General features: G+C 35.8%; 1 protein-coding gene across 13 annotated transcripts in view; it reads right to left on the bottom strand.

Moving 5' to 3' along the window:
* The window catches only part of DMD (dystrophin), a 1,236,775-nt gene that overhangs the window by 931,989 nt on the left and 288,824 nt on the right, over positions 1-15,962 (bottom strand). For all 13 annotated transcript variants that reach the window (XM_072027522.1, XM_072027514.1, XM_038175527.2 and 10 more), the window contains exon 2: positions 14,936-14,997. In XM_072027522.1, coding sequence (XP_071883623.1) covers positions 14,936-14,997 — 62 coding nt within the window. The remainder of the gene's footprint in view (positions 1-14,935; positions 14,998-15,962) is intronic.

The raw sequence follows: 15,962 nt of genomic DNA on the forward strand, positions 1-15,962 counted from the left end.
GCATTTTGAATATGCTCTGGTATGCAAGTAGAGACCATTTTGGATTCCACGCTTAACTCTAAAGTATTTAGAGAATGAAAAATAAAAAAGAAAGCTGAATTAACTGCTTAATGCAAGCTCAAGGACACCTCATATTTATTTTTTTTCTTTTTCTATCCTGAATCTCAGCAACCTCATTTTCCAGATTTCCATCATTATAATATTTGTTTATCATTCTTATGTGATCAGAACAGGGGAATGGCTTGTTTAAATTTCTGAGTAGTATTTTCCAGATTTTTAGTACTGTATCAGCTCTACCATTTCTTGACAATAATGCACCCTATCCGCAACTTCAGACTTTTGCTAGATACAGCTAGGCTTTCCAGTCTAAACCAGTCTAAACTTTGAGGAGTCTGCTTCATCTGGCACAATCAACTCAAGCTCCATTTCCAGTCCTGTGGCCCTTCTCAGTTTGAGCCTGAATCAAAACAGAGACTACCATTGTAGAATTTCTCCTTAAACTTCTGCCAAAGGATGTGATGAGGTGAATATGTTTGATGTGGATAGAAGAGTGGGGAGACTACAGAATCGAAGATATGATCCAGGCCTTCTTGTGGGCTGCACTTGGAGCTGGGCCAAGTGAAGGGGATAAATAACCACAGACCACTTCCTGAGCCAGGCTCTTTGTAGCTGGACTTTATGTAAAGATAAAGGCATCTGGCCGTTGTGTGCCTACTCCAGGCCCTGCATTCATTCCTGCCTCCCAGCATGCTGAATTTCCTCACCCACCCAGAAGTGAGTTGGGGCGTGTTCAATGCTCTGTCACAGCTGGAGTCAGCCTAGCCTCCAGCTTTTGGATTACTATTTCCATGCCTAGGAGGGCCATTTTGATGTTATGCTAAATATAGTGTCATTAATATCTCACTGTGGGAAGAGATCCTCATTTCCTGGGGAAAAAAAAATCTTGAATATTCTAATGCATAATTAGCATAAAATTATTGTAAGTGGGTAAAATAAGAACTGCTATTTTGGGCAAACCAAGGGCTCTTCTAAGTTCATCCATCTCTGCTGGTGGCCAGCACAGAAACCTTAAGGAAAAAAAAAAAAAAAAAAAAAAAAAAAAAGAAGAAGAAAGAATAGGACAAGCACTAAATCATATATTGTTTCAGAATAATGCCTTAATTTCAGTGAGATTATGGTTAGGGATTTCCTAAACTCTATAATGTTCAGAATATTCAAGATGGAGTTACACTTCATGCTGATACCATTTGAAAGATTAGAAACTAAATGAACGAGTTTTTTTGACCTTCATAGGGCAAGATATGAGACTAATTGTAGACTGCTCTGGGTAGTAACACATCATTTAGGATATATAATATGCAGAAAGGCAAAAACAACATAAGCGTTATCTGTTTTTGTGTGTGTTTTTTTTTTTTTTTCTTCTTTTAAACAGGTACTGATTGTCATTTGCCATTTAATCACCTAGCCACTCAGTATCATGTAAACAACCAAAGGTTTGCAGAAGGCCTGCTGTCTGAGCTGAATGATTCTGAATCATCAGTAGTTCTGCCATATCACTTTACCAGATAATTGTCATCCCAACACAGATTTGCATGCACCTCCACTGCTAACCTTTCTCCATTGTGCAAGCTGACTTCATTTCTATCCTTTGTTTTCTGTCTTACAGCAAAGAGCTTTTTGAAACACAAGGTCTTTTCCATTTCATCTTTTCAAGAGGAAAATATAATATTTACAGATACTCACTTTTTTTTCTGTATCACTTGCATGTATGTATTAGTACTGACTCCTTTGAAGAATTAATGCAATTGTGAAATGTGTCTAAATTTGCACCATTACTGCCACATCTAGAAATAGTTGTTTATAGCTCCCCAAGTGCATATGAGTATCAATAACACTCTCAATTTTTTAGTTACTAGGTTTAAATAAGCCACAGATTGCAAACAAAATTAATGGCTTAGTTTTATACGTTTCCTTGGATCCACTCTTTGCTGCGATTTTGTACTTCTATTCCTTTTAGAAGTGACTTCTAATGCCACTGAACTTAAGACAGATCCTCAGAATCATGCTGTGCAAAGAAATGTACTAATGAAGGAAGCTTCCTTGTCTCCCCCAGAGCAAGAAAATGTAGAAAAAGTTTAGCTACTAACCTGTGACCTTCCCTTACCACCTCAATTTTTCCCCAGACAAACATGCAAACCACAGCTTTCATATGAGTGGTCCACCACTACCAATAAAAAGCAACTGTTAGCCTTTAAGGTGATTTAACATATTACCTGATGGAAAACAATAAAAATGAATAAAAACATGGCAAGATGAACGAGGAAATATCCAACTGGGGGATCTATATGATGCCACGTGAGACCAGAGATCACCAAAGTAAGGACTAACCATAGCAGACCTAGAGGAGATCATGAGTAGAGCCAGACACCAATGTGATAAGCTATGTGTGTGGAGCCAGGTCCAACTTGGTAAGAATGCACGTTGGGATCACCTGCACTCACACACCACCACCAGCAGTGTGGGCACCATCACTCTGTCACCTGCTGAGCCACATGGGAGGCCATGATTGTCAGCTGCCACTGATGGCTTAAAAGGTGGTGGGTTGTGTGGTCAGTTACACAAATCACAGAATCACAGAATTTCTAGGTTGGAAGAGACCTCAAGATCATCGAGTCCAACCTCTAACCTAACACTAACAGTCCCCACTAAACCATATCCCTAAGCTCTACATCTAAACGTCTTTTGAAGACTTCCAGGGATGGTGACTCCACCACCTCCCTGGGCAGCCTGTTCCAGTGCCTCACAACCCTTTCAGTAAAGAAGTTCTTCCTAACATCTAACCTAAAACTCCCCTGGCACAACTTTAGCCCATTCCCCCTCGTCCTGTCACCAGGCACATGGGAGAACAGACCAACCCCCACCTCACTACAGCCTCCTTTAAGGTATCTGTAGAGAGTGATAAGGTCGCCCCTGAGCCTCCTCTTCTCCAGGCTGAACAAGCCCAGCTCCTTCATAAGTCAGTATGATTCATGTGTGCATGACTGAAAAAGGCTGATCATCTTGTAGCCTGCTATTGACTCCCCGGCATGTTTCCTGCAAGTGAGGTATTAGAAAATGCTGGTTTTATTAATTTTTAAGTTCTTAGCATAAAAGTTTTCCCCAAAAAATAGTAATGAAGCATTAAAAAAAAATCTCATTTTAAACTCTATTATTAACTGCAACTTTCCAGAGACAGTCTTTTTCTGTTTTACTTATCTAGATACAATTTTCACTTTATGAAGAATGTCTTTTTATTTTTAACTGCCTCAAGGAGATGCAACATTTACTCCTAACTCTTATCAGACCTAAATATAGCTTTTAATACAGTATATAAGAGTAATATTTAGTATTTATATGGAAAAGACACAGGTAAGAATACAAACACTCATTTATTCTATATCAATAATAATATATCAATAATTATGGCACTGGTCAACTTGCTTCTAAGCTGAAGCTTAAAGATCACAACATATCAAAAAAGAGATGTACTGGTCTTTCCCTTATGCAAAAATACTAGAAGAAATTTATTGAAAGCTGTTTCATTATTCAAAAGCATATGCAATGGTAAAAAGCCACATCTGACAACCTTATATAAAGATATTTTATATTTTTTAAGATGATTTCCGAATGTCTTCTCTAAACACTTAATTTCAATAGAACCAATGCTAAGTACTTGAGGACACTAAAAGTATCCTATTTTTAACTTAGCTGTGTGTGCCTGCCACTATTACAAGGAAGTAAATGTGATGGGTTTAAACTGGCAAATCAATCAAACACACTATGAAAAGAGAATAGAAAAGAAAAATGGCTATTCTGTGTAATAACACCTGTCATGTACATCTTTGAAAAAATTGAAAGTATTAGCAAAGTCAGTCATGTGAATATCAATATTTAATTGGACTGGGATACTGAAACAAGAAAAAAAAGATTTACAAATCAGGTAACCTTTCCAGAGCTGGGAAAAAAAAAAAAAAGATTTTTTTTTAAATGCCTAATTCTCTAAGCAAAGACTTAATAGGGCACCTGCATCAATTTTACCACTGCTGCTGAGAAATCACTTGCACAGAAAGACTGATCAAGGTCACAGTCTTTCCCTTTGAAAAGGGCCCATACATATATATGATCAGAGAAAGAACAGAGTAAAGCAGCTATAACAGTTACACATAGTCTTGAGGTGCTGGGCTGGAAACACCACCAAGATCTGACTGAGCACCTTGAGATGTAAAAATAAATATACACGGTCTTGTGCAAATAAAATTATTTGCAACTATGTACAAATAACATTATTATTTCTAATAATGTCCTTCTACCATAGGAACATCTTTTATAGTATCATCTTCTATGTTTTCATGCCACAGTAGGACCTAAAATATAGGCAAGTGGTATAAAGAAATTAACCACAGTAAAAGTTGAGTTTGATGAAGGTATAAAATCATGTCCATCAGTATATCCTTTGAAGGTATAAAAATTATTTGTGCACAACACAGGTATTCAAAGCATAATAAAGAAAGCAATACACAAAAATATAAGTACCTACAGAACTGAGAACCATCTAATCACCACCAGCATTGAAACATCACAATCCAAAAATGCACTCTATAACATGAATGCAGTCTGTCTAAAACTGAGTATTTTGAGGTTTGGGGAGTTTTTTTAAGACATTCTTATTGAAAAATATTTAATGTGTACAAACATAGGAGGAGTGGCCAAACTTCCTGATTTCAAAGCCAGCCCCTTGAAAGAAGTGAGACTGGCTGAGAGACACAAGATAGACTTGGGACCTCAGGCAGAAGTTTTAAGAATGATATACAGCAGCAGGGAGGGCAATGGCTCACCAGAGGTCCCACCTGGGGGCTACAGCACGCAGCAGGGCTGGTAGTTGTCAAACTAACCCCTGACTTTCGGCCTCACTGACTAGCATGCCGTGACACTGAGACAGGGAGGTATGCTGGATAGGTGTCCCCCTCCTAAGTGTACGTGCTTGCACCTTCTCTTTTCCCCTCTCCATTGAATGTGATGCATGTTTTGCAGATAGGAGGAATGGTTTGTATGATTTGCTTGAGCTTCCATGTATTTACATAATATAAAGTAAGTGATTTCAAACAAAATGTTGTTTTCTCATATTTTTATTTTTGAACTTTCAGCATGAGTATAAATTCACTAAAGCCTTATTTGCCTGTATGAAGAGTTTTGCTTTGGAGTTTGAAGATGATTAGATGTAATGGTAATGAATTCTGAGCACGGAAATGATGATGTCTACTGCCAGCAACAATCATGCAAATTTGTAAATGTTTACAAATTTGCAAGCAAGACATACGCACCACTGAGACCAATATTGTAGTGCTATATTTAGCTTGCTCCTCCCACCCCAAGATACTTACACAATAACTTCAAGAGAACAACTTTCTATTTAGTTTTATTTAGATGAATACTTTTGACTTAGAGTAAGTGCAGTAAAAATATATGAGGATTTGAATAACAGACTATGAGGTGCAAGTTCAGATCTGAGCAGGAAAACAGTGGATTTAACTTGAGTATTTTCTTCTCCAGTAAGATATATTAGAAATGAAAGTCCAGTGCCCTCTATTGCTAACAGTAGTGATTGCTTTACTTGCTTTGGCATGTTTGATGCATCTGAGGGAACCTTTGTTATTCTGCAAGAATGGCTACAAAAACAAGAATGCAAAAACAAAAGATTTTAACATAATAGAAGTGTATATATTTTAGTCAAGCTTCCTAATTCCACTAATCTCTGAAGTTTCAAATTAAATGTCAGGCATACTACATTATTCTAGAAATGTTTAATATGTAGTCTGTATTCATTCAGACGTTTCTAATGGTGAAAATGTGTGGTCAGGCAAATGCTTATTGTTTAAGATAATTTGCTTTCATGTGTTTTGTGGAAGGGAAGTCACCTACAGTGGAAAACATATTTGAAGCCTTAAAATTTGATTCCAAAAAGAAACACAACCTTTATATGTGCAAATAAAAGATACCAAGAATATTACATCATTTTTACATTTTTTACATTTTTACATTTTTACAGTGGCTAGGCTGTAGCAGTGACAGCTCTAATGCTTTCTAACTGCTGGAGATTTCCCCACTTCGGGCTGCTGTCCAGAAGCACAGGGTGGTCGTGGTGCCCTGCCTGGAGCTCGCATGGCCACCACCAGGGTCAGTCTCTGAAGTGGACATAAAGCTCTGGTGGAGACAGACCCCACACTCCATAAGGAAGAGCTGCTCCTAAACTGTAACTAGTTTTGAATTTAAGCATGTGAAGGGAAAGGAGAGAAAACATGTCCCTGCTTGTGCAGTCAAGGGAGCAGAGCTGCTCCGAGCTTGCAAGCAAAGGGTCCGCTGAGAGACACGGCGAGTAACCACGCTCCCTGAGCCTGCCGAAAGACCCGCAGATAATAGAGTGGAAGGAAAAGTTTCACTTCTCATCAAAGTGAAAAGAATCTGCTCTCCAAGAGCTGTCTTGTTTAATTGTGGTCATTTAGACGTTTTGGGGAAAAAAAGCAAGCAAAGGTTCTCCTGGAAAAGGGAGAATGTTACTTACAGTAGAAAAACGTTTGAGAACCCCATCCCTTCCCACACACGTAGCAACACCTCCATTGTTTGAACACCAGCTTTTTAAAAATAAGAAAACACAACCATGAACAATACAGAGAGTCCCATTAGTCTTTTGTTTACTTCAAATATCTGTTGTTGAGCCTTTGAAGCATAACCAAATACATTTTTGTACCTTCTGGGTTTTCAGTGAAAGGGACTGGTACTGACAGTTTTAAAGGCATCTCCAGCTGAGTGACTGCTGCAGTGGGTCATGCAGCTTGCACTTCTGATGTTGAAATAGAGAAGACCTCCCTCTTAAACAGTGCTTTGTTTTTGTCATGTTGCATTGAGACACCAAGCAATTTCTTGTGTTCCTTGCTTTCAGAGTAAACGCAAAGGGATTCATCCTGTATTTTATTCCCTGACAGCATCCAAGCCTCTACATTGGGCACCTAACAGGAAGTTTACTATAAAAAATAGCAAATAATTCTGAGCCTGTGCTTTGCCTGACACTTGTGTATTCTGCAGACATCCAAAAAAAGGAAAATAATTTAACACTTCACAATGCAAATCTGCTTTCTATACTGGGTTTGAACAACATTTAGCTTCGAAAAAAGATGAAAAGCTATTGCTTTAATAACACAGAATAGACATGATGGACCTTTCGTGTGCTCTTGCAAGACGTATTATAAAAAGATTATTGGCATAAGGAAGCCTGGTATTTTATAACAGTATGTATCCCAAGGGTAGTGTTGATCATGCAGAGCTGAAAAGCAAAGTTAAGCACTATTAATCTTCAATGAGAGTTCTGGTTATTTGCCACAATGTAGAAGAGGAAAGTCATTTGGATCCCACCTTAGTAAACTACTCTTACTCATCACCTTCACCGTGAGAAGCATCTTAAAAGGCTGTCAACAGAGAACAAAACTGAACAGACTAATTAGGTATTTGGGATAGATGAATATCAATCTTTCTGTCTTACCAATAACAAATAATATGAATTGTAAGTTTTCTGGATTTACTACAGACATGATGCAATTTTAAATCTGTATGATTTTCTGACAGTTTTCTGCAGGTATTACCAATGCTTAGTTTATGATTCAGCTGACATCTACAGTATCCACTTTTAGTATGCTGCCATTAAAGATTTGATCAGGGTTTCACCACAGATGCAATGTCAGGGTTTTACTAATAGTCCATCTTTGTTTGTCCTGGAATTTTTGATTAATAACAGGTGAATATATAAAATGATGCCTGAATTTATCTTACATGGGATATCCAATATTCCTTGACATCTCCAAATCTGTGCTCCTTTGTTGAATAGAGCACAACTTTGTTTATTGGTGAAATTCAGCATAACACTACCGACCCAAATCAGGAAATGGATACGAGCACAAACCCAAAAGCTTTTAAAGCAATCCATATTATGAATATGCAGTAAAATTAAAATACATTCTACTTCGTGACTTGAGAAACACAACATTTCTCAATAAGACTTTTACCTCAACTTAAAAGAGCAAGCCTTTTTTTAATTTTGCAATTGAGAATGAATGGAATTGAGACTAGTTTGCATTTGTTAAAATATGTAAGTAAGTAAATACAGAGTGTTCAGATACCTCCTGACTCTTTTAATTCTGCGTGAACAGAGTATCAGGCAATGTGGGAAGAGCTTACTCTGGTTTCTGTGATTTAGCTGAGCAACTTTCAAAGGCTGGATGAATTAGGCAGATTGAGGGGACATCTACACTGCAGTGTAGATATATATAGATATATAATATATATAATGCAGTGAACTAGTGGTTCAACACACTGTATAAATAATTAGCTAGATGCAAATGTTTTTGGCTGGGAATGACTGCAGGCTAATACATGGCAAAATGGAGCTAGGAAAGTTTTATTCACTCTCTTTCTCCGATAGGCTTTTGTGTGGGAAATAAATGCTTGTAAATCGCTAGAGAACCACAGCACTCTGAATTAACTTTTCAGAAATTCTCTACAATGATATTGAAGTTCATGCTGCAAAGGCAATGGTGATGTACTAGTTAGAAATCAATTCTAAAAACTGAAATCCAACACCACCTGCATACCCTAATGATTACTCTTATATATGAAAATTATGGATCTTCTTTCCCAGTCCCCTCTTAGAAGTGCATATGTGACTATTGTTCTGCTTCTAGAAAATACAACGTGCCAATAGATATCAGTGAAGCTTGAGCACACCAATATGAACCCCTAAATAAAAGATTTAATTTTAATTTTCCTACTGCTAACTCACCCATTGAAGCAGCTGTCTTCATTTGACCTACAGGTTAATCATCAAGATAGCAGTTTACACAGGATAAGCAGTGAACCTTCTAAACCTCTTTTTTGTTTGTTTGATTGTTTTTGTTTTTGTTTGTTATTCATTGCAGCACCCTTCCAGCTTCTTTTCATGATTATTAATTGTAGTCCAAAAATGTGGCTTAGGTGATGAATTTAAACTGAAGTTTGGAGTAGATTAGCCACAGTGGCTAACATATTTTCACATAAATTACAGATGAAACTATGCTCTTTCCCACCAGACTACTCTATTCTCTTCTTCAACAGACTGCTTCCAACCCTGCATCTCTTTGAGTTCACTTTGTCACAAGTGTCTTTTTTTATTTGTTTTAATTTGATGTCATTTGGAATGATAACAAAGAAAACTGGGCAGGTGTGTAAGAAAAAACAGCAGTGCAAATTTCTCTATCAGATGTCAGAATAACAGAAGTTCAGTCTCTCTGTACCTTAAATATTTGACATACTTCCTCAAAAAGTCAGTAAACATTTGATTTGTGCCAGTCATTTTCATTATGTGATATGTAGAGGGCATTTAAGCTACAATCTCAAGAAACCACTTGAGTGAACAGGAGTCTTGAATAACTTCAGGTTGTCCATGAACTCAAGAGCAGAGGAAGAACTGCGACTGACCCTTACCTCATATCATATAATCCACATATGAACATTGGGTAATTAGGAGAGTATTTTGACTGCTATGTGGTTTGACTAACATTGATTACCCTTCTCAGTTTGTGCTACCCCTGCATAAACCATCTAGCTAATATTCAAACAACTTAATGAGCAAAAAGCATATTTTTTTTTTTTTTACTGAGTGTTACTCTGCTAGCCACCTGTGTCTTAAATCAGGCTGTCAACCTGGCCATCTTTGGCACAGGCTATGTCTTTATTATGTTTCTTCACACAATTACTACAATAATGGGAATCGAATTCCACAGTCACCACACAAACCACACCTTCACCCCCCCCCCCCCCCCCCAGTATATCCATCTGCTTATAAAAAGATGCCATTTTTCATAATTTCAGTTTTACACCACAATGATTACTTACTGAAGAGTCTTGTTTTTCCTTGAAGCTCAGTAATGAAATATAGGGTATCTTTAAATTTATTTTCATATTCTACCTTGTTCAGTAACAACAGTGGGTAACCAAAACATGAGGTACAGAAATTATCAAACACTACTTCATTTTTTCTCCCTAAAAATCTATTATTCTCTGATTTTTGACTCTACCTCATTGAATATTAATTATTCCAGTGTTTGCATGAAAAAAATGCACTGTCATATATAATGCCTCCCTTATGTAGTGGAATTTTCTACCATTTTCTAGCAGAAATGTGGACAACATAGTTAAACTTCTGAATTTACAAGTGATTTTATGAACATCTGTTTTTTGATACTGCAGCTTAAAATGTTGAAAACCATTCACAAGCTACCATCCTTTTATGAAATCCACTTACAGGTTAAGCCGTTGAAAATAAGTTTAAAAAAACTCTAGTTATCCATAAGAGTATAACATAAATTGAAGCTACCAAAATTGACCTTGTTTAGCTGATTGTCATGTCTGTACTGAAAACAGATCTTTTTATTGCTGTTATTAAAATTTTCAGTACTTTGAAACACCTTTTCCATAGTGAGGGAACAAAATAAATTATTGGTATTTATTTATTTAACATATATTTATTTATTTAACATATAGTTATATTACATATTTATATATTTCCTTTTCTGTGTCTTTTTGTTTGTTTTTGGTTTTGGTCCTGGAATTTTGTTATTTATAGACTCTTTCCTACATGAAAGTAAAGAACATTTCTATCTTCAGGAATGCTTTGTATTTGCCTACGCAAATAATGCCATTATGCAATGAACAACTAAAAATGTTTAACCAGCAAGGCCACACAAGCCTCTACCAAAATATGGTAGAGGCATTGTTACAATAACAGTTGTGCATGTTTCAGAGTTCCATCAGACAGCTGCTACATTTGAAGGCTCCTGACATTTTAGCATTCTCCCAAAAAACATAGTTAAGATTCTGTGTTTCACTTTCATTATTTCAAATTTTAAAAGTTTGCAATCTAAGCAAAAGCTATAGTATCCAGGACTTGAAATATATTTTATGAAAGTTCTAATTATAGTTCTATTATTAAAAACTATGTTACAATATGTTCCTGCACTACCCTTATGTAAACCCTGCAGAACCTCATTACTTTAGAATTAATATTCTTTTGAGGACAAAGATAATCTAATTGTGAATAAAATATTAAAGTAATATGTTTCACATGTTTAAAGTTGCTTTGAGTTTCAAGCTACTCAATGCCATTTAGATCATAAATCAAGAAGGTATCACTAAATAAAATCATGTTAAATCTACAGTTAGAACAAGGAAAATACAAAGGTCTCTTGGATTACATTCTTCAATTTCTCCTATAGTTTTGAGTTACTAAGTGTTTTGTCTCATGAACATTAAAAGCCAACTTTTGGCTTGTCTTATTGAAACACTGATGAGTTGCTTATTTAGATGAGTCACATATTGCAATCTTTAATGCACAGATTTTCTATATAATCCAATTTCTGGCTAGTAAAAGGAGTAAGCATTAGAGAACAACCTACTCTTTTCCAAAGCTGTTAAAGGGAGACCTGTAATTCTTTCCAGTTTTTTATTTTAGAGCACCCCACTCAACAAGCAAACAGAAGTATGAGAAGAGTCATGGCTTCACCCACAGCAATTGTAATCTTGCTGACAGTTCTGCTACCTTTTCCTAGGTACTCTTTCATGGACTTTTCAGAGGTTTTTAGGGTCTGCACATCATGGGCAAAAAACTAAAAAGATGTGGTTGAAAGATTTTACAGATCTCATTTTACAGACTGGATTCCTTAGCTACAAGTTCATAGCTGAACTGAGGGCTTCTGAGTCTGAAGTAGATACACATGTTCCAACCACAGGGTCACTGCATGCATGGCCAGAAAAAGAACTACTACTTCCCTCCAGGCCTATGATTTGAACAAGTGTGGTGGTTTGTGTTTTTGTTTGTTTGTTTGTTTTTCCCCCATGTAAATATACATGGGTTCTTAGGTTATGCTAATGACATATACTGAAAAATTATTTTTCAACAATTTACTATTCCTCATATTAGAAACACCATTTTCATTTACATTAGTGAAAATGGCTTGCAAACATAAAACATAAAACATTTCAAAGCTTAGTGAAAGAATAAGCATAGAGAGGCACTAGCAGTCTATAAACTACTAATCTATAGACTAAGTTTCCAGGAAAGGAATACAATCTTTGGGGTAGTGCGGTGCAGATCCAACACAAATTAAGATCTAGAGCATTCACAACTATGTTTTTACTTTGACTCCATAAGTAGTTTTTGTTTGTTTGCTTGTTTTAAAAAACAGTAGGCTGGGGAAAATTAAAAACAATTTCATTCAACCCTAAATAACTTACAGTTGATTAATGATCTGAATTACACTTTCCAAAGATGAGAGAAATGAGTGACACGATATATTCTTCTGTCTTAATTCAGACCCCTTAGGTCAATTTTCTTAAGAGAGCACCTCTACAACCACATGGAATTGAATGTAAACCAATTCTACAATTGTACTTCTACAAAGCTAACAATGATACGAAGTTGTTAACCAGGATTAAACTATTAACTGAAAACAATACCAGAAGGGGGTATAAGCTGTAGATTTCACATGAAGTGAAATTTCACATTGATGTCCTGAAGACTACATATCCCAAGACATCTCAACCTTTAGAAGAGGGAGAAACACAGTCCCAAGACACTGCACAGCTATTGTCTATATTACAGCACAATACAAGCAGGGTCTTTTGTATTTCTGTCCTGAAAATCCAAGACAGAAATAGAACTTGCATGGTCTATGACTGTACTGAGGAGCAAACCATGCTTTCTGCATGTATACCACACAGGCAGCTAACAGATACTACCAAGCTTACCAGACACATGCGATTTCCCTTTTCAGACTGACTATTCTGAAACTATTTTGGTGTTATGCATAATGATTTTGTAGGATGAGATCAATTTGTCCAAGATTTAAACTTCTAGTTTTTTTATTGTTGTTGTTTGTTTGTTTTGTTTTGTTTTCCTCCATACATTGTTGAAATAGAAAGACACTGTCCAAAACACAGGTGACACATGAGGCAGTGTAAAGCTTGAACCATATTGTTTAGGAGACCTTCCTCACAGTCCAAATAAAGTAGAGGGAGATTAGGATTTCTGTTGGATGTTTTTGAACTCAAGTTCACATATACCTATAAATACTATTTATAGAATTGAACTGAAAGGTAGCTAAAATATGCTCCACTGAACTAGAATTGGAGGAAATACATCTAGATCATTCAGATGACTGGGTCGAGTCTTAACACTGACAACATCTGTTCATAGGTCATAGATTTAAAAACCTTCATACTTCTAGTCCCTCTTCTGCAGACTTGCACTAGATTTCCTCAGTGCTTACAAGCTTTGCTATTCTGTTAAACCGATATTTATAAGCAAGTAACATTCTAAAGAACATCACATTTTCTTCAGATATAGAAGCAACAGTTACTTTTAGTTTTCTGTGACAATTTCTGTGACCATAACAAGGCTTAACTGGCAATCCATTTTAAATTAGCTTAGATCAGATGACTGCTGCTGGGGCTATTTCTTTGTATGTAGAAGACCAAGATAATACATTATTCAAGCTAAAGCCTCACTCTTGCCAAGTAAAATAAAATAATTACAACTCTCACCCTCTGTCAAGCACTTCCATTATCACAGCCATAATAAATTTGCTTTTTTTCCCCCCCTCCTTTTTGCAATAGTACCATGTTGGTGACTCATTTTGTTTGTGATTCACTGCACTTCCCAGAGCTTTTCTCTGCTTTATTATTGTCAGCACAGTTATTTCCCTTTCCCTTTGCATACATTTTACTTCTGTCCTACATACAATACTTCACATTTGTCTCATAATTCATCAATCGATTGAGACTATTTCTTCAGAACTGTATTTCATCCTAATCCTTTCCTCCCAACTGTTAGATATCTCTGATGTAAAGATGCTGAACACAAATGTGTGCTGTCTAAATCACTTGAGTCACTATTAGGAAATGCTCCAGACCATGGAAAAGTCATATGGGACTCCCTGTTTGACTGCATCACTGTTGAGCATGTTTTTCAGCATTATGGTGGTTATCTTACTACTCTTTTTTAATGAGAAGAATCAGATGGGACATAATCAAAAGCTAGACTAAACGCAAAATATACCACAGCTACTATTTCATTATTCTCTATCACCAATTATTCCCTAGCAGATAAAATTACAGATTACAGGGTTGATTTATTTTATTACTGGCAAATACAGTTTAGTAATTATCTGCCACAAACTTCAAAAATGTTTAATCAAATTAATAGCTTGAGCTCATTTTTACCTGTTATTAAAGATAGAATTATTATATACTACTGAGGGGTAGAGAACTCTTCATTAAGTAGTTATTTGTTCTTTTTTTTTTTTTTTTCTAGATCTTTACCATTCTATAAGAGTTCACAAGAAGTAGCTATTTCAAAACATATTACAATCAACTTCCATTATTTGCTGACTTAATCACACCTCTTATCTTTGACCTTGCTCCTTCCCAACTCATATAGTTTTGTTAAATTTGTGATTGCAACTAGAAACAAGAAAAGACAGGCCCAATAGAATAAACGCCTTTGTATATTAAGAATATAACAAAGGAGTCCAAGAAACAGTAAGATATCTGTATAACTAGTTTGAGAAAAGGCAAAGTAAATCTGGGCAGACAGCTGTTTGAGGAGATGATGGCTTCTTACATTTCAATTCCAACTGAAATCAAGGTAATAAAACTTGAACATTGTTTCTAATAAATCAGTCAGTGGAGCTCAGTAATACCTGCAACTTATTGTTATACTGAAAAATAAGCTTCCATGGAAGAATATATTTTTTTCTTTTTTGAAAAATACACTAAATATATTTTGATTTCTAAATAATAAGAATAAATTAATTACCTTAGCAAACTGTGCATTTATCCATTTTGTGAATGTTTTCTTTTGAACATCTTCCCGTTCATCTGCCAGAGAAAAATAAAGCACTGATTAGAATTATTCAACAAAATATTACACTATTACAGATTAAAGTTTCAGTCTTGACTTGTAGTAATGTTACTAATAATAATTCAGACAAATTTGGGGCACCTGTTTGGTTGTATTCTTCCTTTACATTTGCATCAATATACTTTTAAAAGCCTACAGGCCCCTTATAGTCATAGTTTGGTTCTGAGATGTATATCCCTGTCTCCTCTCACCCAATCTATGGTATCTTTTCTGCTGGAAGGTAACATGTTGCAGTAGGACCTGTCATATCCTTTCCAAATTGTAATAAAACATGCTACCCAGTGTCTGTGGCACCAGGAAATTATTCTACTGAACTTAAATAGCAAGTACTTAAAATAGCAAGTTTATATGCTTAGTTCATATTCCCTGGTGAAGTGGTCTTCTGGACCACAATGAAAGCCCCTGACATCCCTTAACTTTTCTGCCTTCAGTTATTTACTTGTTATGCTTTATTAAATATTTTCCCCTCCAATGGAAGAAGAAAAAACAACCAAACACACATTTATGCAACTATACATGAAGCTCACTCTTAATTCTTTAATTAAAATATACATTATATAAATTGTGGAGGGAGATGATGAACTCAGACCTTGATTCTGTTGATATCTAAACCATGAGTACAGTTGTGATGCAGAATGGAAGTCGACACACACATAGGTAGAATTCTGATGTATTTTATGTAGAAAAAAAAAAGATGCCTTCATCTTAAAACCTAATAAGCATTTGCTTAAAAGATCTATAAGACATCATCTCTGAAATAAAACAAAAAAGCAGGCCTCTTTTTATGGCAATGTCAAACCAAATTAGAAGTAAAGGGCATATGTAGAAAAGGCTGCAGAATGCTTATACTAAAACAAAGCTCACCGTCTTTTGGTTTGCAGTAAAGTTATCTACATTTCTTAAATAAAAAGGGATATTAAGC

This window comes from Anas platyrhynchos, chromosome 1 (genome assembly GCF_047663525.1).
Source record: "Anas platyrhynchos isolate ZD024472 breed Pekin duck chromosome 1, IASCAAS_PekinDuck_T2T, whole genome shotgun sequence".
Classification (NCBI taxonomy): domain Eukaryota; kingdom Metazoa; phylum Chordata; class Aves; order Anseriformes; family Anatidae; genus Anas; species Anas platyrhynchos.